This window comes from Mytilus californianus, unplaced genomic scaffold, assembly GCF_021869535.1.
Source record: "Mytilus californianus isolate M0D057914Y unplaced genomic scaffold, xbMytCali1.0.p SCAF_8, whole genome shotgun sequence".
Classification (NCBI taxonomy): domain Eukaryota; kingdom Metazoa; phylum Mollusca; class Bivalvia; order Mytilida; family Mytilidae; genus Mytilus; species Mytilus californianus.
Window position 1 is genome coordinate 101,846,239 of NW_026262734.1, and position 26,869 is coordinate 101,873,107.

The 26,869-nt window shown below is 33.2% G+C and overlaps 1 protein-coding gene across 2 annotated transcripts in view; it reads right to left on the minus strand.

The window, feature by feature from the left end:
* Positions 1-2,405: 2,405 nt before the first annotated feature.
* LOC127711612 (tripartite motif-containing protein 45-like) overlaps positions 2,406-26,869 on the minus strand; it is a 28,563-nt gene continuing 4,099 nt past the window's right edge. Inside the window, exons 2-3 of one of the 2 annotated variants that reach the window (XM_052217709.1) lie at positions 5,822-6,005; positions 2,406-4,494 (exon numbers count right to left, since the gene is read on the minus strand). In XM_052217709.1, the coding sequence (XP_052073669.1) occupies positions 2,835-4,484 (1,650 nt within the window). In that variant the 5' untranslated portion in view covers positions 4,485-4,494; positions 5,822-6,005 and the 3' untranslated portion in view covers positions 2,406-2,834. Of the gene's footprint in view, positions 4,495-5,821; positions 6,006-9,065; positions 9,250-26,869 lie in introns of both variants that reach the window. The other variant, XM_052217708.1, reaches the window with a different exon arrangement.

Consider the following 26,869-nt stretch of genomic DNA (forward strand, 5'->3'; position numbering starts at 1 on the left):
GCCAATGAAACTCTCCACAAGAGACCAAATGACACAGACATTAAGACCTAAAGTGGACCATACGGCCTCCAACATTGAGCAAAGCCCAAACCGCGTAGTCAGCTATAATAGTCCCCGAAATGACAGATGTACACTATTCAAACGAGAAAAACTAACGGCCTGATTTGTAGAAAATAATGAAAAAAAACAAATATGATATACAGCAACAATCTACAACCAATGAATTACAGGCTCCTCATTTGGGACAGGCACATACATAGTGTTGAGGGGTTTAACACGTCACCAGGCACCCAACCCTCTCTATAACCTTGGACAGTGGTTAAACAGTACAACATATATAAAAACTATAAAATTCAATTGAAACGGGCTTAACTCATCAGATAGATACAAAGCAAAAACAAGTAACAAAAACACAGACGTGGCAAGGTACTTATACATCCCCACAACAAAAAGACACTAAGTACAGATCTTAGAGTACTAGCAGTTACTGACAGCTAGTTCAAAGCTAATTAAAACTAATGAAAACAAATCATGCAACTTAGATCAATTATTACACATTCAACCTCCGATAGATTTACTGTGAAGACGTCATGAACAGTCAGAGAAAAGCAATGGTTGTTTTCCCAATAAAGAAAACTCAATTCGCAGTCGTTTTGCCAGTGTAATACTTGTTGTTTGTATGTTGTTATTTTTTTTTTTTTTTTAATTCTTTTTGTTGATTATTTTTTGTTTGATTGTGTGTGCTAATTGTGTTTTTTTTCCACTATTATTCTCAATCTTTATATTCGGTTTTGCATATTTCTTTTTTGTTTTTTTTTACTTACCCTTTTTTGCTCAGCATATCTTTCTACATTTTTTCTATCTTCTTTGTAATTTGTTATAGATATTCAGAGCTGGTAACCTAGTTTATATAAAGTCAAAAATCAAATTAAGATTTACATGAAAACTTCAAACATCGATTTGGATTTGCTAGATCATGACGATTTGAGTTTTTATATATATTTTCATTTCCCACCCCATCTTCAAACATAACATCATGCCAGACGACTTTACAATTTATCAATTTTAAACTATTTGGTATTATTTCTTCTTTAATTCAAATGAGAAGCTGCAATGTTACAGAAAAAAAACCCAGAAGCTATGCACTAATTATATATTTAAGTAACACAATAGTATACAAATCCAATTACAAGTGTTCATGTTGTTTCAAAAAACATTTACTTGCATTCGTATACATATACGGACTTGCAATCGTTATTGATAACAAACAGTTTTGTGAAGTCATTGTTAAAACATATTTCATACGGACGTGTAATGTCTTTGTCTTTGTTCAGCATCTCTATACAGTTTTTTTTCCAGCTGATGATAGTTTATGTATGTTGTCGGTTATGTAACCTGTGTACGCTGTGTATCAAGTGTTACTCCTGTACTAAAAACGTCCTTACTGTATACAGGTGTCCCATCTAATTTGACACAAAGGAGATTACCTAGACATCTAATAATCAATTGACCATGAATATCATCGTATGTCATAAAGTAAATATAATCATATCCGTTGAATTCGTTTTAAAATTTTCCCTCTCATGTCTAATGTTTTGATGTACCACCTTATCCACCAACGTTAGTTTTGTCACGTCTAGCAATGATACCGACATGTAAATCCGACGTTTACTTTGTCGCTCTTTGTCATCGTTAAGGTGTTTGTATACTGATTGGGAGGTACTGTAACCACAGCACTGTGTATACCAGGTATCAAAGCTATACCATAAAGTCGAGAGGAAAATGTAACCTCTGTCTCATTATCGTTACATTCGCTGTACACATACAGTTTTGGATCTAATAACCAATCATTAGTGGGGAGTATCAAAGTATCATTTGTGATTGATTCAGCTTGAAGATCGGATGTCACGCCAGTTTTACGTTTTAATTCTGTACCCATCTTACACCCAACAATGCGTTTGGTTGGTTCTGCCTTTATCTGAGCCTGTATAAATTTCCTTGGTTTGTATTGAACTTGACATGGTTGAATATACACTAACCGTGACCCGAGAAACTAAATGTTTACCACTTCCTTTTCATCAAAGGTAATATCGATTTCCTGTGTGTTGTAGTTGTGTGTGTTATTTTTTTACACAATTATTCTATATTTTTTTATTTATTTTTGTGTATTTAATTTTTCACTTTGCATATTTAGCTCTAAATATCTTTCTATATTTTTGCTTATTTCTATTTTCTTTGCAGATTGTTAAAATTAGTAAGAGCTGCTTACTAGGTTCTGATTTAACTAAATATAGTATTTTACATCTTTTAAAATCAACTTCAGATTTATATGTGCAATGTCAAACAACGAATTTCATTGGCCAGACCTAAACGATCCGTGGCGTGTATTTCTAGAAGTCTTTGAGCTCGTGAGTTTTGTGAGTTTTAATATTAATGTCAATATTGTAGAAGACATACAGAAATGAATACCATAACCTGTATAACAAATGAAAATTTCACTATCGGTATATGATTATTCAGATCACTTCAACATTATTATTATTATATTTTAGAGCTGATTAATAGAAGGCACGATTACAAACTATGTTACAATATATTAGTTTGTTTCATTTCATTATGGATTTCAAATATTTTCAATTTCGAACCTTCGGTCTTTAATTTCACACAACTTTTAAATGACAAATACTGAAAGGCATTGCTAATTGTCCTTCTTCACTTCATATAAAATAGAAAATTGCACTGCAAAAACTAAAACTATGCACTTTTGTATATATCAAAGTAAAATATTGATATACAAATCCCATTTCAAGTATTTATGTTAATTACAAGTATATTTACTTGCATTTGTATACAGATACGGACTTGCAACCGTTATTGATAACAAACAGTTTTGTGAAGTCATTGTTAAAACACATTCCAAACGGATGGTTAATGCCATTGTCTTCGTTCAGCATTTCTTCACAGTGTTTTCCATCTGATGCCAGTCTCTGTATGTTGCTTGTAAGGTTACCCCCGAAATAAATGTTCCCCTGTCGATCAAATGTTACACCTGCTGTTCCTGAAACATCCATTCTATGTATAAGTGTTCCATCTAATTTAATACAAAATAGTTTGCCAGAACATCTAACTATCAATTGTTCATGAATATCATTGTATGCCATAAAGAAGATATCATCAGAGGTTTGTTGAATTGTTTTTAAAATTGTCCCTTTTGTGTCTAATGTTTTGATAGTACCACCGAAACTACCAACGTAAATTCTCTCACGTCCAGCAGTGATACCATAACACAGAAATCCAACGTTAACTTTGTCGCCCTTTGTCATCGTTGTGGTGTTTATAAATTGTATAGAGTTATCGTAAGGTAGAGTAACAACAGCTCTGTCGGTACCGGGTATCACAGCAGCACCACAAGGTATAGTGGAAAATGTTATATCTGTCTCATAATCTTTACAGTCTCTGTAGACATACATTTTCGGTTCTGAGTACGAATCATTAATGAGGAGTAGTTTATTATCATTTGTGATTGATACAGCTCGAAGATCATATTTCACCCCAGGTTTTAGTTTTACTTCCGTATCCTTCTCAAATTCAGCAATGCGTTTCATTGGTTCTGCATTTATCTGGGCCTGTTGAAATTTCCTTGGTTTGTATTGAACTTGACATGGTTGAGTATACTCTAACAGTGACCCTAGAGACTCAAAATTTACCACTTTCTTTTCATCAAAGGTAATATTGATTTCTTGTGAATCGGATATCATCTGCTGAATCTTTGTCTCGGCGGAATGAATATTTGTTACTTGTTGAAGTAAGAATATAAAGACCTGATTATTTGATCCATGATCTCTCAAGAAATCCATTTCATTTTTATTTTCTTTTACATTGACCAAGACTTGTAATATGTCTTGTTTTTGTTTGTTGATTTCCATTTCATGTTTTATTTGGAGAGAAGAGAAACTGGTGGTAAGTTCACGCTCCAGCTCGTCAATTTGTTTCAACAATTTGGATTTTACTGCTCGCATCTGCTTAGTTATTACTGATTTAGATTTCTCTAATGATTGTAAGTTTGACTGTCTGTTATCGTTTAAAGCATTCAATGTTGTAATATAATGCGTTATGTCTTCCATAACATCGTTAAACAGTGCAGACTTTTTAACATTTTTCGAGGCAAGTTCCAATGGAATTACATTCTGACAAACCCTGTGTTCATTAGAAATACAGGCTTTACAGCATACGATCTCATGGTCTGTGCAGTAATAATCCAAAAGCATTTCTGAATGGACGTTGCAGCTTTTCTTTGCAGACGTAAGAATATTGGATCCGATGGACGACAGGTCGATAACATGGTGAGATTTGAATGCTTTGGATCGGCAATGTGATTCCCCACAGTCTGTACAAAGCCTTTCTTCACAATCGGAGCAATACTTTGTTGCTGTTAATGACTTATTAGCTTCAGAGCAAGGATCACAGAAACTAGCAGATGCCATAGGAAAACTTCTGAAACAAAATAAATTATGTGGTTTTTTTATACTTCAAGCAAAAGATTTTTCAAGATTTTCTGTATTTAAGCAAGTTTTTCAGAGCAGTTTTAGCAGTGATGTTTGAGTATATTCCAATGCGACAACAACTAAACTAGACAAAACCACAAAATACATTGAGAGTTTAATTTCTAGGGGAACTTTGTTTTTGTCTCGATATTATGAAAATTTAGAAACAAAACATCTTCCAAAAAGATAATAAATGTAAGTGTCGTCTGTTGATAAAAAAAGGTACATAGTAAAATACCAATGTATATGAGGTTATTGTTGTTTTCACAAGAACAAAAAAGGAAGAAAATCGATGAGAGACATTCTTTGACTAGTGAACTTGACCAGAGACATATTCTAATAACTTGATCGTTTTCCAATTAATGCTTATTGTAAGGAATACACAGATGATGCACCCGCTTGTATATAATGTAATAAAGGGACATATCTCAAGAACGGTAAAAGTGACGCTACCAAAATTCAAATTTGATCTGTGTGTTGTGGTAATAAGCATTGTGTATAACATTCCTAACAATTGGTTGAGGCAAACTAAAGTAGGAGAACGGAAACCAATTTTCTAACGCAAGGAGATACGGATGGGAATACACACGGAAAAGGGTAAAACTTAATCCCCCTGTTTGAAATAGTAACGGTGGTCAAGTTTCGCATCAGATCGTGCAAAATGTTATTTGTATATTTTGATATGAAACTGGATTAATGAGCTCATTGTTTTATGCAAAAATAAAACACATGAACCCATTGTTGTGTTATATTGTTTGCTTGGGTTTATTTCTGATATTTGGTTGTTTTTTTATATTTTTAAAGCATTATCTGACATACAAAAAAATGGAATTTCAATGCTATAATAAATCTCATCAAAGTCACCAGGCCTATAATTTCATACACCAGACACGTCTGTCGTCTACATAAAACTCATCAGTGACGCGGGAATCAAAACAGTTGGAAGACCAAATCAATGCAACACAACAAACATTTCATATAAATTACTACAATCACCCTTTGTTTGATAAAAGTAAAACATTTACTCTACAACAAGCGATATTGACGGTTGAAACGATTCGCACTTTCCTAACAGTGATTTTTTTCTTCCGTTTTAGTTACATAAAGAAGAAACAGAAAAAGATACAAGTTTTTTTTTTTAAACAGAGAATTTTAATGTTACAGAAACACAATGAAGAAAGGATTGTTAAATTATTTACTTACGGTTTTAACCGTATCAACCAAAGTTTGTATATCTCTTCGTAAGGAAAAACCTTTGCAAAACTAAGAAAACATACCTGATGGATTTAAGTAAGATCAACAATAAACTACGACTGTTCTACTGTTTAACTTGCAATGCTGGTTCTTGAAGACAAAACTACGCAAACACCTTCTTGATCATGTCAATATATGGAAGGTAATGTTTTGATGCATGACCATTGTAAACACTACGCGGCGCTGTTATCCGCCTTGTTACTCTTCCTGGTTAAAAATAAATCACACAAATTTAATATTTCATGCAGAACGAGTTTCCAATATCAAAACTAAGTGTTTATGGCTAGAGTTTTATATAAGAAAAATACCAAATAATTACAATAGATCATCATGCCGGCTGCAGGGGACATTTTCTTCGATTTTATGATTAAAGGATTAATTGACACAGAAAGGCGTCAAAGCAAACAATCACTTAAATATCTTTCTAATGCATAAAAAAAACAATAACATGATTTTATTGATCTATTAAAGAGGTATATTGTATATTCACTTTACGATATATGTTATTCATTTTTAATTAATACGCAATGATGAACAATTACAGCCGTAGGTCGGAGACAGAAAAACAACAAAATAGCCTATATTAAAAGAAGCCTACCAACCGTACACAAGATATCATCAGAGGTTTGTTGAATTGTTTTTAAAATTGTCCCTTTTGTGTCTAATGTTTTGATAGTACCACCGAAACTACCAACGTAAATACTCTCACGTCCAGCAGTGATACCATAACACAGAAATCCAACGTTAACTTTGTCGCCCTTTGTCATCGTTGTGGTGTTTATAAATTGTATAGAGTTATCGTAAGGTAGAGTAACAACAGCTCTGTCGGTACCGGGTATCACAGCAGCACCACAAGGTATAGTGGAAAATGTTATATCTGTCTCATAATCTTTACAGTCTCTGTAGACATACATTTTCGGTTCTGAGTACGAATCATTAATGAGGAGTAGTTTATTATCATTTGTGATTGATACAGCTCGAAGATCATATTTCACCCCAGGTTTTAGTTTTACTTCCGTATCCTTCTCAAATTCAGCAATGCGTTTCATTGGTTCTGCATTTATCTGGGCCTGTTGAAATTTCCTTGGTTTGTATTGAACTTGACATGGTTGAGTATACTCTAACAGTGACCCTAGAGACTCAAAATTTACCACTTTCTTTTCATCAAAGGTAATATTGATTTCTTGTGAATCGGATATCATCTGTTGAATCTTTGTCTCGGCGGAATGAATATTTGTTACTTGTTGAAGCAAGAATATAAAGACCTGATTATTTGATCCATGATCTCTCAAGAAATCCATTTCATTTTTATTTTCTTTTACATTGACCAAGACTTGTAATATGTCTTGTTTTTGTTTGTTGATTTCCATTTCATGTTTTATTTGGAGAGAAGAGAAACTGGTGGTAAGTTCACGTTCCAGCTCGTCAATTTGTTTCAACAATTTGGATTTTACTGCTCGAATCTGCTTAGTTATTACTGATTTAGATTTCTCTAATGATTGTAAGTTTGACTGTCTGTTATCGTTTAAAGCATTCAATGTTGTAATATAATGCGTTATGTCTTCCATAACATCGTTAAACAGTGCAGACTTTTTAACATTTTTCGAGGCAAGTTCCAATGGAATTACATTCTGACAAACCCTGTGTTCATTAGAAATACAGGCTTTACAGCATACGATCTCATGGTCTGTGCAGTAATAATCCAAAAGCATTTCGGAATGGACGTTGCAGCTTTTCTTTGCAGACGTAAGAATATTGGATCAGATGGACGACAGGTCGATAATATGGTGAGATTTGAATGCTTTGGATCGGCAATGTGATTCCCCACAGTCTGTACAAAGCCTTTCTTCACAATCGGAGCAATACTTTGTTGCTGTTAATGACTTATTAGCTTCAGAGCAAGGATCACAGAAACTAGCAGATGCCATAGGAAAACTTCTGAAATAAAATAAATTATGTGGTTTTTTTATACTTCAAGCAAAAGATTTTTCAAGATTTTCTGTATTTAAGCAAGTTTTTCTGAGCAGTTTTAGCAGTGATGTTTGAGTATATTCCAATGCGACAACAACTAAACTAGACAAAACCACAAAATACATTGAGAGTTTAATTTCTAGGGGAACTTTATTGTTGTCTCGATATTATGAAAATTTAGAAACAAAACATCTTCCAAAAAGATAATAAATGTAAGTGTCGTCTGTTGATAAAAAAAAAGGTACATAGTAAAATACCAATGTATATGAGGTTATTGTTGTTTTCACCAGGAACATAAAAGGAAGAAAATCGATGAGAGACATTCTTTGACTAGTGAACTTGACCAGAGACATATTCTAATAATTTGATCGTTTTCCAATTAATGCTTATTGTAAGGAATACACAGATGATGCACCCGCTTGTATATAATGTAATAAAGGGACATATCTCAAGAACGGTAAAAGTGACGCTACCAAAATTCAAATTTGATCTGTGTGTTGTGGTAATAAGCATTGTGTATAACATTCCTAACAATTGGTTGAGGCAAACTAAAGTAAGAGAACGGAAACCAATTTTCTAACGCAAGGAGATACGGATGGGAATACACACGGAAAAGGGTAAAACTTAATCCCCCCGTTTGAAATAGTAACGGTGGTCAAGTTTCGCATCAGATCGTGCAAAATGTTATTTGTATATTTTGATATGAAACTGGATTAATGAGCTCATTGTTTTATGCAAAAATAAAACACATGAACCCATTGTTGTGTTATATTGTTTGCTTGGGTTTTTTTTTGATATTTGGTTGTTTTTTATATTTTTAAAGCATTATCTGACATACAAAAAAATGGAATTTCAATGCTATAATAAATCTCATCAAAGTCACCAGGCCTATAATTTCATACACCAGACACGTGTGTCGTCTACATAAGACTCATCAGTGACGCGGGAATCAAAACAGTTGGAAGACCAAATCAATGCAACACAACAAACATTTCATATAAATTACTACAATCACCCTTTGTTTGATAAAAGTAAAACATTTACTCTATAACAAGCGATATTGACGGTTTAAACGATTCGCACTTTCCTAACAGTGATTTTTTACTTCCGTTTTAGTTACATAAAGAAGAAACAGAAAAAGATATATAAGTTTTTTTTTAAACAGAGAATTTTAATGTTACAGAAACACAATGAAGAAAGGATTGTTAAATTATTTACTTACGGTTTTAACCGTATCAACCAAAGTTTGTATATCTCTTCGTAAGGAAAAACCTTTGCAAAACTAAGAAAACATACCTGATGGATTTAAGTAAGATCAACAATAAACTACGACTGTTCTACTGTTTAACTTGCAATGCTGGTTCTTGAAGACAAAACTACGCAAACACCTTCTTGATCATGTCAATATATGGAAGGTAATGTTTTGATGCATGACCATTGTAAACACTACGCGGCGCTGTTATCCGCCTTGTTACTCTTCCTGGTTAAAAATAAATCACACAAATTTAATATTTCATGCAGAACGAGTTTCCAATATCAAAACTAAGTGTTTATGGCTAGAGTTTTATATAAGAAAAATACCAAATAATTACAATAGATCATCATGCCGGCTGCAGGGGACATTTTCTTCGATTTTATGATTAAAGGATTAATTGACACAGAAAGGCGTCAAAGCAAACAATCACTTAAATATCTTTCTAATGCATAAAAAAAACAATAACATGATTTTATTGATCTATTAAAGAGGTATATTGTATATTCACTTTACGATATATGTTATTCATTTTTAATTAATACGCAATGATGAACAATTACAGCCGTAGGTCGGAGACAGAAAAACAACAAAATAGCCTATATTAAAAGAAGCCTACCAACCGTACACTTAACATGCTTAAATAATTAAGAAAACTGAAAATTTAACGACACGAAATAATACCAAAAACCGCAGCTTTTGATATGTAAACAAAAAAAAGACCTTACTACACTTTCAGTCAAATGTTTTATTGAATTCAGATCTTCCTTTTTCTTTTTGTTCTTATCTTTTTTTACCATGTGTTGATTGGAGTTCTTTGATAATTTCTATTTATTTATTCACAGCCGTTGCAGACTCGGGACGGTATAAAGCTCAACATAGTGTACACAGATACCTGTATAATGAAGGAGACGTATAAAGGCAACAATGGTATACCGCTGTTAAAAAGTCATAAATCGATTGAGAGAAAACAAATCCGGGTTCCAAACTAAAACCAAGGGACACACGTCAACAATGAGAGGAAAACAACGGAACAACAGAAACACTGATGTGCAAAAAAAAAAACAAGCGCCAACATACATAGAAACGGACTATTTGATAACTGCCATATTCCTGACTTGGTACAGGACATTTTAAGAAAAAATAGTGGATTGAACCTGGTTTAATGGCTAGCCAAACCTCCCGTTTATATAATTCCCCTCTTGATGTCTTTTGGCTGTTTGTAACGTTTGGTAACTGAAGCTGATGTATTCTGAGTCCTGATTTCATTTTAATCTTATATAACTCGATTCTTGCGTCTTAATGAAGACTAAACGTTTGCATGCTCCTGTATGTTCTTTTGATTTCACCATGTACAAAAATTGTATATTTACATTTATCATTTCGGGGCCTCTTATAGCTGACTATGCGGTATGGGTTTTACTCATTGTTGAAGGCCATACGATGACCTATAGATGTTAAAGTCTTTGTCATCTGGTCTCTTGTGGAGAGTTGTCTCATTGGAAATCATACCACATCTTCATATCAGGTCGAAACCATACTGTTGTTGTTTGTCTATCTTCGACTGAATACACCAGTCATAGCCAATATAAAAAGAACAATAAAAATCCAATAAGCCGTCCACCTAGAATAATGATAAAAATGAAAATCTAACGATACGTTATTCCCTAAAAAACGCGAATGAACACAGGTACTCCAGAAGAGTAGGCAGTTTGATGATATTAGTGATAACCTGAGATAAAGATATTTTATTTTCTTATTCGTGACCTCAAAAGTATTTATGAACAAAAACTAAAACTCATATTTATGGGAAACAACTCGCATAGACGAGTGCAGCAAAGTTTTTTTCCAACAAATACAACTGTCCTCAATCCCTTTGCCAGCACATTAAGCCGCTGCACCATACATGTCTTTCAAACATATATACAAATAAAAATAATGAAATAGGATTCGTTTATATCATAAAACAATATTTACATAATGCTCTTTCAAGATCTGCAGTAAAAACGTAAAGCGTTTACAATAATTAGAAATTAATACAAAAAATTTTCACAGGGGGGGGGGGGGGGGGGAAACTCTACTGCACTAAGACTGAGCTTCGAATGGTCAAACTCTGAAGATGTATTTTCAAAGTAAACTTTTACCGCGAATTGACCAGTCCGTGCTATCATATAAAGAAACTTTAAACTCTTAACTTTGTTAAAGTCACTTAATGTTATGCTTAAATAATTTAGATATTATTGTAAACATGAACACATGTTCCCAATATAACAAAAACCCCATGTGCTATTGATAGTTAATAAATACATTTATTTTCTTATTTGTGACCTCAAACGCAAATAAAGTATATATAAACAAAGACTAAAACACAAATCTATGGGAAACAGCTCGTCTAGACCAGTGCAGCAACGTTTCGAACAAAACAAAGGATGGTCCAAAAAAGGACATATATTGGTTGATATTAAACACAAAGATTTTTTGTAACTGACAACCTTTCTTCTAAATTTTCTTTTACATAGCCATCTTTTGCACCATCATTTTTCCATCTACCGTGGTTTTTTTTGAAAATTCGATCTTCAATTTTTGATGCAGCAGCTGCTATAGCTCCATCAGATCTCAAACTATGAAGACTTAATCGATCTTGTCTAAACCTAACTTATGAAGATCGGACAATAAAATGTCTCTGGCGGAAGTATAAAAATGTTTTCCTGATTTACGAAGTACATAACTGCTGTAACTTTTGAAATAGCTTAAACCTCAGAATATATATTCTCTACTGGAAGAAATATTTGCCAAGCTTGAATACCTGTGTAACAAATTGACCGCACAAGTGATGTTATTAGTCTTAGAATGAGAACATCGTTACCCTCTCTGTACAGATCTGTTTTACTGTTTTCGAGAAAAAGTTTCACAGATGAGTCATAAAAAGTTATGTTATTCCTTTTCAAATTTGACAATTCTGAAAAACGTAAAAAGCCAGAAAAACACAATAAGCACATACATGCTATTCCCAAATCTTTTAAAGAAGGCTTTTCATTGCCATATAACAATACAATATGTTTCAAAATTTCCGGAGTAATGGGCCCTTTTTTGTTTACAGTATGACCTATTAGTCTTAAAGCACCTTCTTTGACAAATAAAACTAAATCTGATTTACACGGATCAGGTAACCCTGCAAGACGGTGAGCCCAACTTATAGCGTAAATATTTCATTAATCTTGCTATGTGACTTAGCAGATTCAGTTAAATCTATTAAATACAAGGAAACACGAGTGTCAGAACTCGGGAAAAAGGAAATTCCATTAAATACACACCATTTAGTCCAAGCTTCAAAAGCATATTTGTAGTTTTAGTTGAATTCTCTGATCTTGACGAAAGGCAAAACTGTGGCAACTTAGCTGACAACTGTGAAAGGTGGTTGTTGAAAGAATTCTTTGGTAATGCTTCCCATCTACCAGTATGAAAAATAGCTGAAAAACCTTAAAACTGTAAATACATATTAAAATGAGAACACTGATTTATGAAGATAATCAATAAGCCATGTTTACTATATTCTATATAGGACCATGCTTTTCTTAACCATGCCAGCAACTGGCTATGTCAGATTAATCAATAAGCTTATAAAATTAACTAACAATCTTCAAGCCATGTCAACCATACTTTTATAGGACCATGCTTTTCCCTGAACTTGACGACAACCAACCATGTCAGAATACACAATGAATACACAAATAATTGTAAACAATATAAAAGCAATGTCTTCTATAATACTATAGGACCATGCTCTTCTGAGACCATACCAATAACCTGATCATCATAACAAAAAACTATTTGTCATAAAATATAACAACATCAAGCTTCCATTCTAATTGTCAACAATGACGAATTAAAACATTCCGATCCGAAAATAAATTTTTCGTTCGAACTGTGCATAAAAAAGCCTTCGGTTTGTTGAAATTCTAAAACATCAACGACATAATCTTGATATATCATATTTTTAATGTAAGGCCAAAACACTGCAGATGTCCATTTAGGGACAAACAATGTACTGATTGCCTGGCAAGCTATCACATGTTTGAAAACTCTTAAAACAAAATAAATTGGAGGAACAAGCCAATTGTTCCCTTGAGACCAGTCTTGTGTAAAAGCGTCGATAGCTTCAGCAGCAGTATTCCAAAACAAGGAATTGTAACGAGGTAGCTTAGAATTTAGATGACTGACAAAGCGATCGATTGTATATGGACCCAAATTTCTTCTATAGAATTGAAAAATTCTAAGGTGACACCCCAATCTTCATGATGAACTATTTTGCTACCATAATCGGCCAAAGTGTTTTCAGAATGAGTAATCCCGTGCACATGGATTGATATACCTTGAGAACAAACGGAAAATATAGAATTTGCTAAATTTTGTAACTCTAATTTAATGCTTCCGGATTTAACAATTCCCACACAATTTTGGTTATCTGTAACCATTTCAATGTTCTCCCTTTGAAAACATTTTTAAAAGAAATCAGGGACTGCGCAATTGCTTTCATTTCTCTCCAAGTAGCGCTCAGTTGCATTTCTAAACGATTCCACATTTGATGAAAAATCTTACTATTAACCACTACAGTATAAGCACCGCAAGTAAAATTACTTGCATCTGAATGCACCATTACCGTAGATATGCTATAAAAATCGAGCTGTTTTACATTAACTCTCTCAATTTTATTAAGCAAAAACAGTAACTCCTCCTTAACTTGGACTGATATTTCCATATTCAATACTGTATATCCCATGATACCCTACTTTCATTACAAATGTAACTATATCTAGTTTAAGTCTAAAAGTATTGCCACTTACAGGAGACATAGATATGATTTTTCCCACTACCTGGGCTAATCGTCTGGCTGACAATGTGTTAAAATTAAACAAGGCATCCGACAAGGAACATACCAAATCATTAATATGCCTGTCAGGTATACCATAACACAAAATAAATGCAAGTGAAATCCAAATGATTCCGAGTCATTGTAGCTCCTGAACAGGAGTGAAAATAGATTTTTTCTCGTTTATTAGAAAACCGGCTGACAAAAGGCTTTTAATAACGAATATAGCATCTTTATTACATCTTCCAAAAGTAGGAGCCATGCCAAAACCATCGTCCAGATATAAAACTTTCTTTATAGAATTTCTTCTCCAGTACTTAACCATCTCACGTAGACATTTTAAAAAAAATAAAAGGAACTGTTGATAAACCAAAAGGTAAGACAGTGAAACAGAAATACTGTTGTTTCCAGGAGAACCATAAAAAGGTGTGCTGTTGGGGACAAATATCAACAATATTGACTTAAAATCAAATTTATACAGCGAGTAACCATTCGCAAAATATTGAATTGCAATTTTCCAGTCTTCAAATTTGAACTAGTCTTTCCTGACAATTTGATTCAAAATACTGAGATATAATATTAACCTCGGCTTTGAAGATGAATTTAGCGCTACGATCAAAGGATTCACGATGAAAGGCTTAAAAGGGACTAGCTTATATCCCCCAGTATCTAATAAATCAGAAATAGCTTCATCAACAAATTTCTCATTCATAAAGGCAGATTTGTTGTTCTTACAGTGCATCTGTTTAGGTGTTTCTAAAAACGGTATAATGTAACCTGCTTGAGAGTTGTGCTGAAATGTCTAGATTTTGTTAAGTGGACAGTTCTTGCGCCAATGTCCAAACTGTTTACACTGGTGACACATGTCATACTGGGCCGGCTCAAGCCACCCGTAGCCTGCACGAAAGGGTTGTGGAGATTGAGAATAACGACTGTAAGGCTGCGAATAACCAGAATTCAGCTTGTCTAGCAATTTGGGTAGCTTGTTGTTATTGTTGTACGGAGAAAGGCGAGGTTTGGTCCTCTCTTTAATTGACATAACTGCATGACTTTCGGCTTGTCTTATCTTCTTTTCATCGTCAGAGTTTTCAGCAATGGTATTTGTCTCATATTCACGTAGTCCAGCCCCCTGCAGAGCTATCGGCAATCCTTGTTGACTTATTCCTAGCTTTTAGTTTAGTTATAAGCTCAGACACAATACTGTTAGTGGGAGAATATAAAGAGGGGCCCTTCTTTTGAATGTTTAGAAGCCCATTCAGAATTTCATCGTTGAAATGATATTGAATATTGTTCCCTTCTTTCTTGAATACCGACTTCTTTAATTTTTCGATATAATTTTTTGCTCAGAAGCCAAATCAGATTTTAAGTCTTCAAGTTAATAGTCTAGATAGTCACGAAACAAATGAAATGCATCTGCGATATCAGTCTAGGAGCAGGGGGCTGTGACTCACCTCTATCATGTGCATTTGTTGCGGTGTGGTCAGTATCACTTATATCAGACAAAGCTTAACATTAAGCGAACTTTACTGCACTAAAACCGAGCTTCGAATGGTCAAACTTTGAAAATGTTTTCTCAATGTAAACTTTTACTGCGAATGACCAGTCCGTGCTATCATATAAAGAAACTTTGTTAAGGTGACTCATTTTTATGCTAAAATAATTTAAGTATTATTGTAAACATGAACACATGTTCCCAATATAACAACAAACTCATGCGCTATTAATAGTTAATAAATACATTAATCTGCACGGTCGGGATGGCTTTTAACCCGAACTTCTACGTCGTTCGTATCAAGTATTGTTACCCGAGCCGTGCAGATTAAAACATATATCAATATTAACTAAAACAATCACTGTTAATCTTTTTCGAAATTGATCATATTATCAACCCTTCTTTTAATTTAATAAAAGGACATAAGCTTTTAATTTACCAAAAGACATTTTCCAGAGCAAAATTTTGAAAATATTTATTTTCATTTTCCGTATTTACTGATACTGATAAAAATACTTAGTTGTTTTTATAGTTAACATTCAGATTCAGTCTTAGATTAAACGGTTTCTCAGTCATCAATAACTTTTCCAAACCTTTTTGGAATTTAACGTCAGTTGGGCAAACATTTTTCATGATCAAAAGACATTATCCAGAGCAAAAATAATTCAACATTTTGATTCATTTTTTGCATTTTACTGATTAAAAGACTAGCAGATAGTTATAGTATGTGGTTAAAATTTGTCACAAATGAATTACTTGTCGAACCTTCATAGTATCTAATGACATTTTTGCAGAAGCTTTTTAATGATTTAGAGATAACGTAAGAAGCAAAATTTAGAAATAATATTGTTTTCCTTTTTCAGTATTTGTCTGATAGATGGACTCAGTAAAAGTGCAGTAAACATTTACAATCAGTAGGGGGCTAATTCTATTCTACATGATAACCTTTATGGATTGTTATAAGACTTTGACAGAAGCTAATATTCAAACGTTGCCTAGTGTTGGGTCACCGGGCCATCTTTTTCAAAACTCTGGATCCGCATCGGTACATGAGAAACAAGACAGGTGCCACACGTGAAGAAGGACCTGCTCGCCCTTCCGAGGCACCTGACATAACCCCTGGTTTCTGGTGGGGTTTATTTTGCTCAGTCTTTAGTTTTAAATGTTGACCTTTGTATTCTCTTGTTTGTCTTTTGGTCGTTTTTGTTTTTTGACTTAGAATTGTAAGTTTGTTATTGTTTTCGACTAATGAGAGTGATAGACACTTTGGTATTTTTGTACTCTCTTTCTTCACCATACAAATGTCAACCTTTGATTAAATTACTGGGTTAGTTTGTATTGTTTACTTTCTTTTAATCGTCAATATCACAACATTTCACACAACGTTTAAGGTGGCTCACCCCAATAAGGACCCCCGGTAGATTTTTTTTATTTTCACATAGTTTGTAGATCTTTTTATGCCGAATCCAAAAATGCAAAGAAAAAATAGGTCACCAGGCTCGTTTTTCCCTCAAATGGAAGCGAAATGTGCGATTTTGACCCTATTTCGAAACATTTCAATCCTATCAACAATAACGGCTATATCAAATTCAAAGACTTTTAGAAAAAAGTCATTATGATTATTATGTGAAAAAACATTACAATTTCAAATTGACATATTTGTTTGTTTTTATAGTGATTTAAATGTTTATAGCGATTAAGATTATAGCACAACGTTGACTGCTGTACCCCTATTTTTTACATTTTAACCTATTATAAAATTGAGAATGGGGAATGTCTTTTTGTAATGTTCACACATTGTTGTCAATATAATGGATTTGTTTACGACTGTCATACAAGTGAGAGGTTTGGCTAGCTATATAACCATGTTTAATCTACCATTTTCTACATAAGAAAATGCCAGTGCCAAGTCAGGAATATAACAGTCGTTATCCATTCGTTTGATGTGTTTGAGCTTTTGATTTTGCCATTTGATTCGGGACTTTCCATTTAGAATTTTCCTCGGAGTTCGGTTTTTTAGTTATTTTACTTTTTAGTAGGTTCTGTGTTATTTTGTAACCCGGTTTTGTGTTCGCTTAATCGATTTATGACTATTGAACAGCGGTAAACTACTGTTGTCTTAATTTAACTAAACATAGTATCGTACTTCTTTAATCAACTTCAGATTTGTATTTTAATTTCGAGCAACGAATTTTAGCGACCAGATCAAGTCGATCCGTAAAATATATTTCTAGAAATCTTTGAATCGTGAGTGTTGTGAGTTTATATAATAATTTCAATATGTAGAAAACATACAAAATGAATACTATATTCTGTATAACTAGTACTGCAGTGAAAAGACTTTTGATTTTGGTTTATGATTATTCAGATTACTTCAAAATGATTATTCAATTTTAGAGCTGATTAATGAAGGGCACGATTACAAAATTTGTTACAATATGTTAGTTTCTTTCATTTGGCATTATAAATTTCAAATATTTTCAATTTATCACCTTCGGTCTTCAATATCACACCATTTCACACAACGTATAAATGACAAATAATGAACGGCAATGCTAATTGTCCTTCTTTACTTCAAATAAAAATAGAAAATTACACAGCAAAAACTAAAAACTATGCACTTTTGTATATATATAAGTAGCATATTGATATACAAATCCAAATTCAAGTATTTATGTCGTTTTACAAGTGTATTTATTTGCATTTGTATACATATACGGACGTGTAACAGTTATTAATAACAAATAGTTTTGTGAAGTCATTTTTAAAACACATTCCATTAGGGCCGCTAATGCCATTGTTTTTGTTCAGAATTTCTTCACAGTTTTTTCCATCTGATGAAATTCTCTGTATGTTGTTGGTTGTAAAACCACCGAAATAAATGTTCCCCTGACGATCGCGTGTTACACCTGCTACTCCTGCTGAAAAGTCTTTACTGTATACAAGTGTTCCATCTAATTTGATACAAATGAGTTTGTCAGGACATCTAACAATCAATTGATCATAAATATCATCGTATGCCATAAAGTAAATATCATCAGATCCTTGTTGAATTGTTTTTAGAATTGTCCCATTGGTGTCTAATGTTTTGATAGTACCACCTCCACCACCAACGTAAACCCTGTCTCGTCCAGCAGTGATACCATAACACATAAATCCAACGTTATATGTGTCGCCCTTTGTCATCGTTGTTGTGTTTGTAAATTGAATAATCTTTTCGTAAGGTAGTGTAACAACAGCTCTGTCGGTACCGGGTATCACAATAACATAAAAAGGTGGAAAGGAAAATGTTATCTCTGTCTCATAATCTTTACAGTCTCTATAAACATAGAGTTTCGGATCGGATGAAGAAAAATTACTGAGGAGTAGACTATTATCATTTGTGATTGATTCAGCCAAAATAGTATTTTTCACATCTGTAAGATTACATTCAATGCCAGTTTTAAGTTTTAAATTCTGTATACTTTTCAAACCCAATAATGTATTTCGTTGATTCAGCCTTTATCTGTGCCTGTTGAAATTTCTTTGGTCTGTATTGAACCTGACACGGTTTAGAATTCTCTAAGAGTGTCCCGAACAACCCAATCTTGACATCCTTCTTGTCGTCAAAGGTTATATCGATTTCTTGTGAATCGGATACCATCTGCTGAATTTTAGCCTCGGTACTATGAATATTTGACACTTGCTGACGTAAGGATATAAATAGCTGATTATTTGATCCATGATCTCTCAAGAAATCCATTTCGTTTTTATTTTCTATTACACTGACCAAGACTTGTGATATTTCTTGCTTTTGTTTCTTGATTTCCATTTCATGTTTACGATGGAGAGATGAGAAACTGGTAGTAAGTTGACGCTCCAACTCGTCAATTTGTTTCAACAATTTGAGTTTCACTGCTTGGATCTGCTTAGTTAATGTTGATTTAGATTTCTCTATTGATTGTAAGTTTAACTGTCTGTTATCGTTTAAAGCATTCAATGTTGTAATAAGATGAGTTATGTCTTCCATAACATCGTTAAACAGTACAGACTGTTTAACATCTTTCGAGGCAAGCTCCAATGGAAGTACGTTCTGACAAACCCTGTGTTTATTAGAAATACATGCTCTACAGCATACGATCTCATGATCTGTGCAGTAATACTCCAAAAGCATTTGTAAATGGATGTTGCAGTTTTTCTTCGCAGAAATCAGAATATTTGATCCGATGGACGACAGGTCGATAACATGGTGAGATTTGAATGCTTTGGATCGACAATGTGATTCCCCACAGTCGGAACAATACTTTGTTGCTGTCAATGACTTATTAGCCTCAGAGCAAGGATCACAGAAACTAGCTGATGCCATAGGAAAACTTCTGGAAAAAAATAAGTTGTGTGTTTTTATTATACTCCAAATCAAAAGATTTGTTTCTAGATTTTCTGTATTTAAGTAAGTTTCTCTGAGCAGTATAAGCAGTTAAGGTTTAAACAAATCTTGCATGCGATTTTCTACATTATATTTTGATCATTTTACAATTGAAAACAAATGTTAACTTTAAGGATTTGGCTATTGTAAGGTACGTTTTGGTAATATAGCTCTTCAACTGTTTCAGTTCTTGTACATCCTTGGCTCTCAAATATTCTGCTTTGGGCGTTCCTGGTGAAGGTAAGTTCAGAAAAGCGCTTCGGACGCATTAAATTTATAACGTGTTGTTTTCATATTTTACGAAACTGGGTCGATAACTCTGGTGGTGGACAATAAGTCCACGAGGGTATCATCAGCTCAGTAGCCAGTACTTCAGTACTGACATGATTTATAACAAACATTTCTAAAATTGTCCGTTTATACAATTTTAAATTATAAAGAAACTGAGGTTTCAACTCCCTCAGGCAAAGTTGAACTTTCGAGGGATTTGGCTATTTTTTGTGTACTTTTTGGTGATATAGCTCTTCAACTGTTTCGGTTCTTATACATCCGTGGCTTTCAAATATTCGGCTTTGAGCTTTCCTGATGAAGGTAAATCCAGAAAAGGGCTTCGGACGAATTAAATTTATATCGTGTTGTTTTCATTTTTCAATTAATCCATAGAACTTTTAAAAACTAAATATTTGCCAAAAAGATAATTCTTGTTAGTGTCGCCTGTTATAAAAAAAACATAGTAAAAATACCAATGTGCATGCGGTAATGGCTGTTTTCATCTGGAACAGAAAAGGGGGAAATCAATGAGAGCCATTATTTGAGTAGAGCAATTGACCATAAAAGTATTATAATAATTTGATCGGTTTTCAATTTTTGGTAGTTGTAATAAATACACAGCTGCTCTTCGGTATATAAAAAAAAACATTATCGTGAAAAATTAATTACAGTGGTCAAGTGTCGCAATCGGATCGTGAAAGAAATTGTATCGTATCGAGAAAACATAAATAAACAATTCAACGTGTAAAGGTTTAAAATAAATAAATGGGGAATGTGTCCATGGGACACAGATGATGCCCCCTCTTGCATATAACGTTATAAATGGACCTAACTTAAGAACGGTAAAAGTGACGCTACCTAAATTTGCACTTGGTCTGAGTTTTGTGGTAATAAGCGTTGCGTATTCGTTTAATAACATTTGGTTGAGGCAAACTTAAGTAAGAGACTGGAAACGAAACATTTAGCAATTCTTTCATTTGTAAAGGGGCATAACTCTAGAACGGTAAAAGTGACGCCACCAAGATTCACACTTGATCAGTTTTTTTAGGTGATAAGCATTGTGTATAAGATTCATAATATTTGGTTGAGGCTAACTTAAGTTAGAGAACGGAAACGAAAAATTCAGCATTTGTTTTCCATTTGTAAAGGGGCATGACTCTAGAAAGAAAAAAATGACGCTACCCAAATTCAAACTTGATCTGTGTTTTGTGGCAATAAGTTTCATAACATTTAATTGAGGCAAACTAAAGTTAGACAACGGAAACCAATTTCGGGAAGTACGGACGGACGTTCGGACGTAGAGACGGACAAGGGTAAATCTTAATACCCCTCCGCTACGCCAGATATTTGGATTCTACTGATTTTAAAACAAAACTGATACAATGATAACTATACATCAACAATAATACAAGCCACTTGTAGAAAAATAAGTATCGTTCTATCTATAAACCTAGATGTATTGACGAATGCTCAAAGCGAGATGGGTTCTAGGAATATTCATTTTTTTTTTTTTGGCGTAAGGGTTGTTACATCCGTTGCAAGCCACCTTACTACCAATCATTTTGAATGTCCATTGCATGTACTTGATATACCTTACAATGCCCAATCAAATTATGAAATTACCAATTTAAGCACCACGAGTGGCGTGGGAACGGGAGCGCGCATTTTGGGAAACAAATATGAATATATAGAGAGCAAATTCAAATATGTCGAAAAATTTTCAAGTATTCAGCACGTACGGACAAATCCAAAGATTTGTGTTTTACTCTTGAGATAGAATATTCATGATTTTGGCGTTTTATGTTTTATATCACTAGTATTTATGTTTGATTGCTTACTGCTTGTTTTGTTTGTGTATAATCAAACTGACTTATCCGGCTTGAAACCAATATTCCATCTCCTCATTGGTGAGTAAGGTCTATAGACTAACGGATTGGGTATGCATTAGAATACAGTGTGTCATATCAAAATATTATATATATAAGTAAATGAAATATACCGGTATTTACCTGTAAAATGAGTGTGCACAAAAACTTATAGTAATATAAAATCCATCCTGATATAAAAAAAAATTGCAATCTGTTCCCAAGCGTAACAAGTATGACTGGGATTGTGATTTAATTATTGAAAGTTTTGAATTCTTTCAACAAATTATTCAAAATTAGCAATAAGCGGTACCAAATCTTTCAAAACCAGAATTATCAAATTTACATAAATGTTCCAATTTTGCAGACTTTGTGATTAAGCTACTAAAATGTAATTTTAAAGGCCATTTGAAAAATTAAAAAAGAACGATTTTGTTCAGAAAATGGTAATTTTATGATGTATATTATGGAAAAGAAATCGAAAGATACCAGAGGGACATTCAAACTCATAAGTCGAAAATAACTGACAACTCCATGGCTAAAAAAGAAAAAGACAAACAGACAATCAATAGTACACAAAACACAACGTTACATAGAAAACTAAAGACTGAGCAACACGAACCTCACTTAAAACTGGGGGTGATCTCCGGAAGGGTAAGCAGATCCTGCTCCACATGTGGCACCCGTGTGTTGCTCATGTTAGTACAATTAGTCTAATTCGGTAGGTCGCATTCCTGAAAAAGGGGACGGGATTATAGTTACGACATTAGGAACATATCCGCTATCATCTGTGAAACGGATATTCCATAACGGTCAACCAAATCGTGATGGCGTCTGTCAAATTTACGAAGGAATGATTTCAACGTCACCATTTGGAACTCTTGGTTTAATAGCTTCCTTGTGAGCAGCAACCCTCTATCAAGGAAATCATGATAGGAAATAGAAGTCCGGGAATATCGCATTAATTGGGAGATATATACTTCGTATTCAGGCGCTGCTGGAATGTTGCTACATATATAGAAAAGGCAAGTTCACAATTGAGGAAATATCAATGTTGCTTTGCATTGACTTTGTCGTTTGCAATATGCTGATGAACAATCTGCAATTCATAATTTGTAATACTATCTAAACTTTTTTCAGATATATATTTATTGTTTTGCCTTTTTCCTCCTTTTGATATAGATTCTAAAGTTGAATACCAGATCTTTCACTATCCAATCGCAATGATTGACCACCGAAACTTATGCTTTCACGATCATTCCTCTCGATTTACCAAACGACAACCGTGGGAAAATGAATAAGATAATGTTGTATAATCGCTTTAGTGCAGAAATGTCGTTTCATTGTCAAAACAAACATGTTCAGATAGACGTTTTTCATCTTATATGGCTGCTGTTTACATACCATAGGTTAATTTGGTAAACTAAAATATTAAACACGCATCAAGATTTTCATAAATGACATCCTGTAACAAAATACTTATTTGGTTATGGTTATTGCTGAATTCTTAATATCAATGGCAATATACCAACATGTTGATTCAAAGATGCGTTTAGGAACTATATTAACCAAAATGGTATTGGTTTATTATGACATGATACTGGAATAATACGCTCATTGTCAATTGACTAATACACAATAAACAAGAATTCCATTGTTGTGTTATGTTGTTAGTTTTTTTTTTCATTACTTGCAATATCTGAGTTAGTTTAAGGCATATTAAAAACTCAACAAAGATACCAGGGATATAATTTGTACAACATGCAAATACGCGTTTCGTATACATAAGACTCACTAGTAACTTCATATTATGGAACGCCACAGCTGCCTTATGATGACGATAATCATATCATTAAGGGTTGAGATATAACAAAAAGCAAATTTTTTATGCTATTACGACATTTGACTATACTACTGTGTCAATTTGCTATATCACTAAGATAAATGTATATACAATAAAGACGTGTTGATATAACATGGAGCTACCTTTTTATACTATTCTGCCATTTTATTTTGTCATGAAGACATTCTTTTATACTATGAAGACATCTTGATATAACATGGAGCTACCTTTTCATACTATTCTGTCATTTTAATTGGGTCAATATCCCTAATGCGCCTCGAAATGAGGAACTCAAAAGTTGTGTGTAAACAAAAAATCTCTGTGTAGTGATATTGGACATGTTTCTATTTTTACAAATGACTGAGCTTAACCATTTGTGGTGATTAGGAAAGTAGAGGAACATAGAATAAATGTGTAAAAACTATGGAGCTATTAATGTGTTCAAAGTATTAAATTTTCAAAGAACTTATTGTGTTAAAAAAGGGATTTTTTACCACGAGGAGCCGCATCATGAAAGGATGTTCGGGGTATGCTAATTTACGGAAAAAGTAATCTCACTTCGTACCCCGAAAATTTAACCACAGATGTGAAAATGTCACAGCTTCGAAACGAGCTATCATACATATCCAAGTTTACGATATGAACTGAGCTACAGGAAAAAACGTTACCATTACCGCCTATGGAAAAACAATTAAAGATATTGACCCAATTATGCTATTAAGCGATATTGCTATATCATAAAGATACATTTTAAACTACATCTTAATATAACAATAAGCAACTTTTTCATACTATTTTGTCATCTAACTATACTATTTTAAAGTTACTATCGTATTACGATAAATTTGTTTACTATACAATCATCTCGATATAACAGGGAGCAACTTGTTCATACTATTCTGTACTATTACTATCGTATGAAGACATTTTTCGATATTATTAATTTGTATATTTTGACTAATTTGATTCGTTCAGGAATAGTCACAGGTTAAACTATATTTTCAAAGGTCGATTAAAAACGGAGATAGAAAGTGATATTGCATGGTTATTTTTAGAAGATCTAGAACCCGATATTCTTTGTGACGTCATTTAATGAATTTCATGATATTGTTAAAAGATTTTAAAAAGTGTATATTTATGATCGATTATTTAAATAAACATCTTCAAATACATAAGATGTACACAGAAAAACATAAAAAGTAATTCTTAATATGTTGTTATTGTCAAAGAGACAATATGATATCTATAGCGTTACAACAAAATTAGATGATAGAAAAAGAGAATATAATGCACTGACGATTTTGATACAAATATGGTCGGAAATTAATGATATAACAATTTAAGTCTTTGTATGAGGTCGTTACAGGATATATCGACCCAAAGAAGTATATCGACCTCGGACTCAGTCCATATACTTTTTTCAGGTCAATATATCCTTGTATCGACCTCATACAACGGCTATAATTGTATAATATCAAGACACCACAAGGTGTCATTTATATACCAGTAGACTATTTGATTACACTACAAGACCATTTCATCGTACTATCCTATCAGAAGACAATTGTATAGATAACGGCGAAAATATTATATTTCATATTTTTTAATTATTTTTTTTTATTCTGTGTTTTCTAAAATTCCAGTATGGCCACATCAAGCTAATTTGTAGATGATTATCCACCTGTTTTAAGCAAGTGGGGCGGGTGGGAAAATTCTTTTATTTTTTTTAATTCTTACCAATCTGTAGGAAATTTTCATATTTTTTAATACAAATTTAAAAAATCAAGAAAGTGTTCATGGGATACAGATTTCCCCGCTTCCACATAAGTTCTAAAGGGCATAACTCTTGAACGGTAACAGTAACAATACCCAAATTCAAACTTTGTCTGTATACTGTGTTAATAAGCATTGTGTATAAGTTTTAAATAATCGGCCACGGCAAACTAAAATTAGAGCACGGAAACCACAAACACATTGAAAATTTCAAAGTTTAAAGGGCATAACTCATAAGCTTCAAAGCTCATAAAGATACAAAACCCAAATTCGAAATTCATCTGTGTATATTGTGGTTAAAAGCATTGTGTATAATCATTCAGCCAAGCCAATCTAAAGTTAGAGCACGGAAACCAATTTCGTGACGTATGTACGGACGGACGGACGGACGTACGGACGGATGGACAGGGTTAACACTTAATTCCCTCTTCGCCTAGCGGCGGGGGCATACAAATAATATTTTCTCTAAACAAATTTGGACTGTTGCCGAATAACTTTAAGTTGTTCTCAGTTCTGTGTGGTGATGGTCTCAAGGTCTCTATACTTTTGGTGAAATTTTAACCTTTCATTTTAGTTGGATTGACATTATTCATTACAAAAGGGGGGGTTCACGCTGCGCTGTATCTTGATAATACCTTGCTTGATTAACTTAAAACTTCACACTGTTGTTTTTAATGATAGTCTAATGCTCTGTATAATTTTGTTAAATTTTGATTGTTCCTTCCAGAGTTTTTCTTATAAAAAAGGGGAGGCAATTTTTTACATGTCACACTTGTGTCTTGAGATTGTCTTGCTTTAAATCAAAATTTATATTAATTGACATTTATTAATTAATGGGGAAAATGTTATTTATCAAATTTAAGCAGTTGATAAGAATAATGAAAGTGTTTTATCAATATCTTATGTTCCTGTAAGCCTTTGAATAAAATTTGGTTCAAGATGTGTATTGATATCAGAGTTGATCCCCACACTTTTAGAACTGCTATTATTCTCATTTTTTCATAGGCAAATAAGGGTATTGATACAATACCAGTATGATAGACAACTGTCATTATTTTCAAACAATTACACCCAAAGGTGTAAGTATTAATTGATTTCAATTGCACTCAACTGCAGTTGTAATTGACTACAGTTAATATATCATAACAATTGATAATCATACTGGAATTGAGGTCAGGAATTTTTGTATTCAATTTTTTACAACTCTAATTGAATAAAATTATTCTGTTATTTTTTGTGTGAAAGCTGACTGATTAATAAGATGTGGGGTTTTATTTTCAAAGAAGAGACTAAAAATAGAATATGTATAAACATGCAATCAGATTTTATT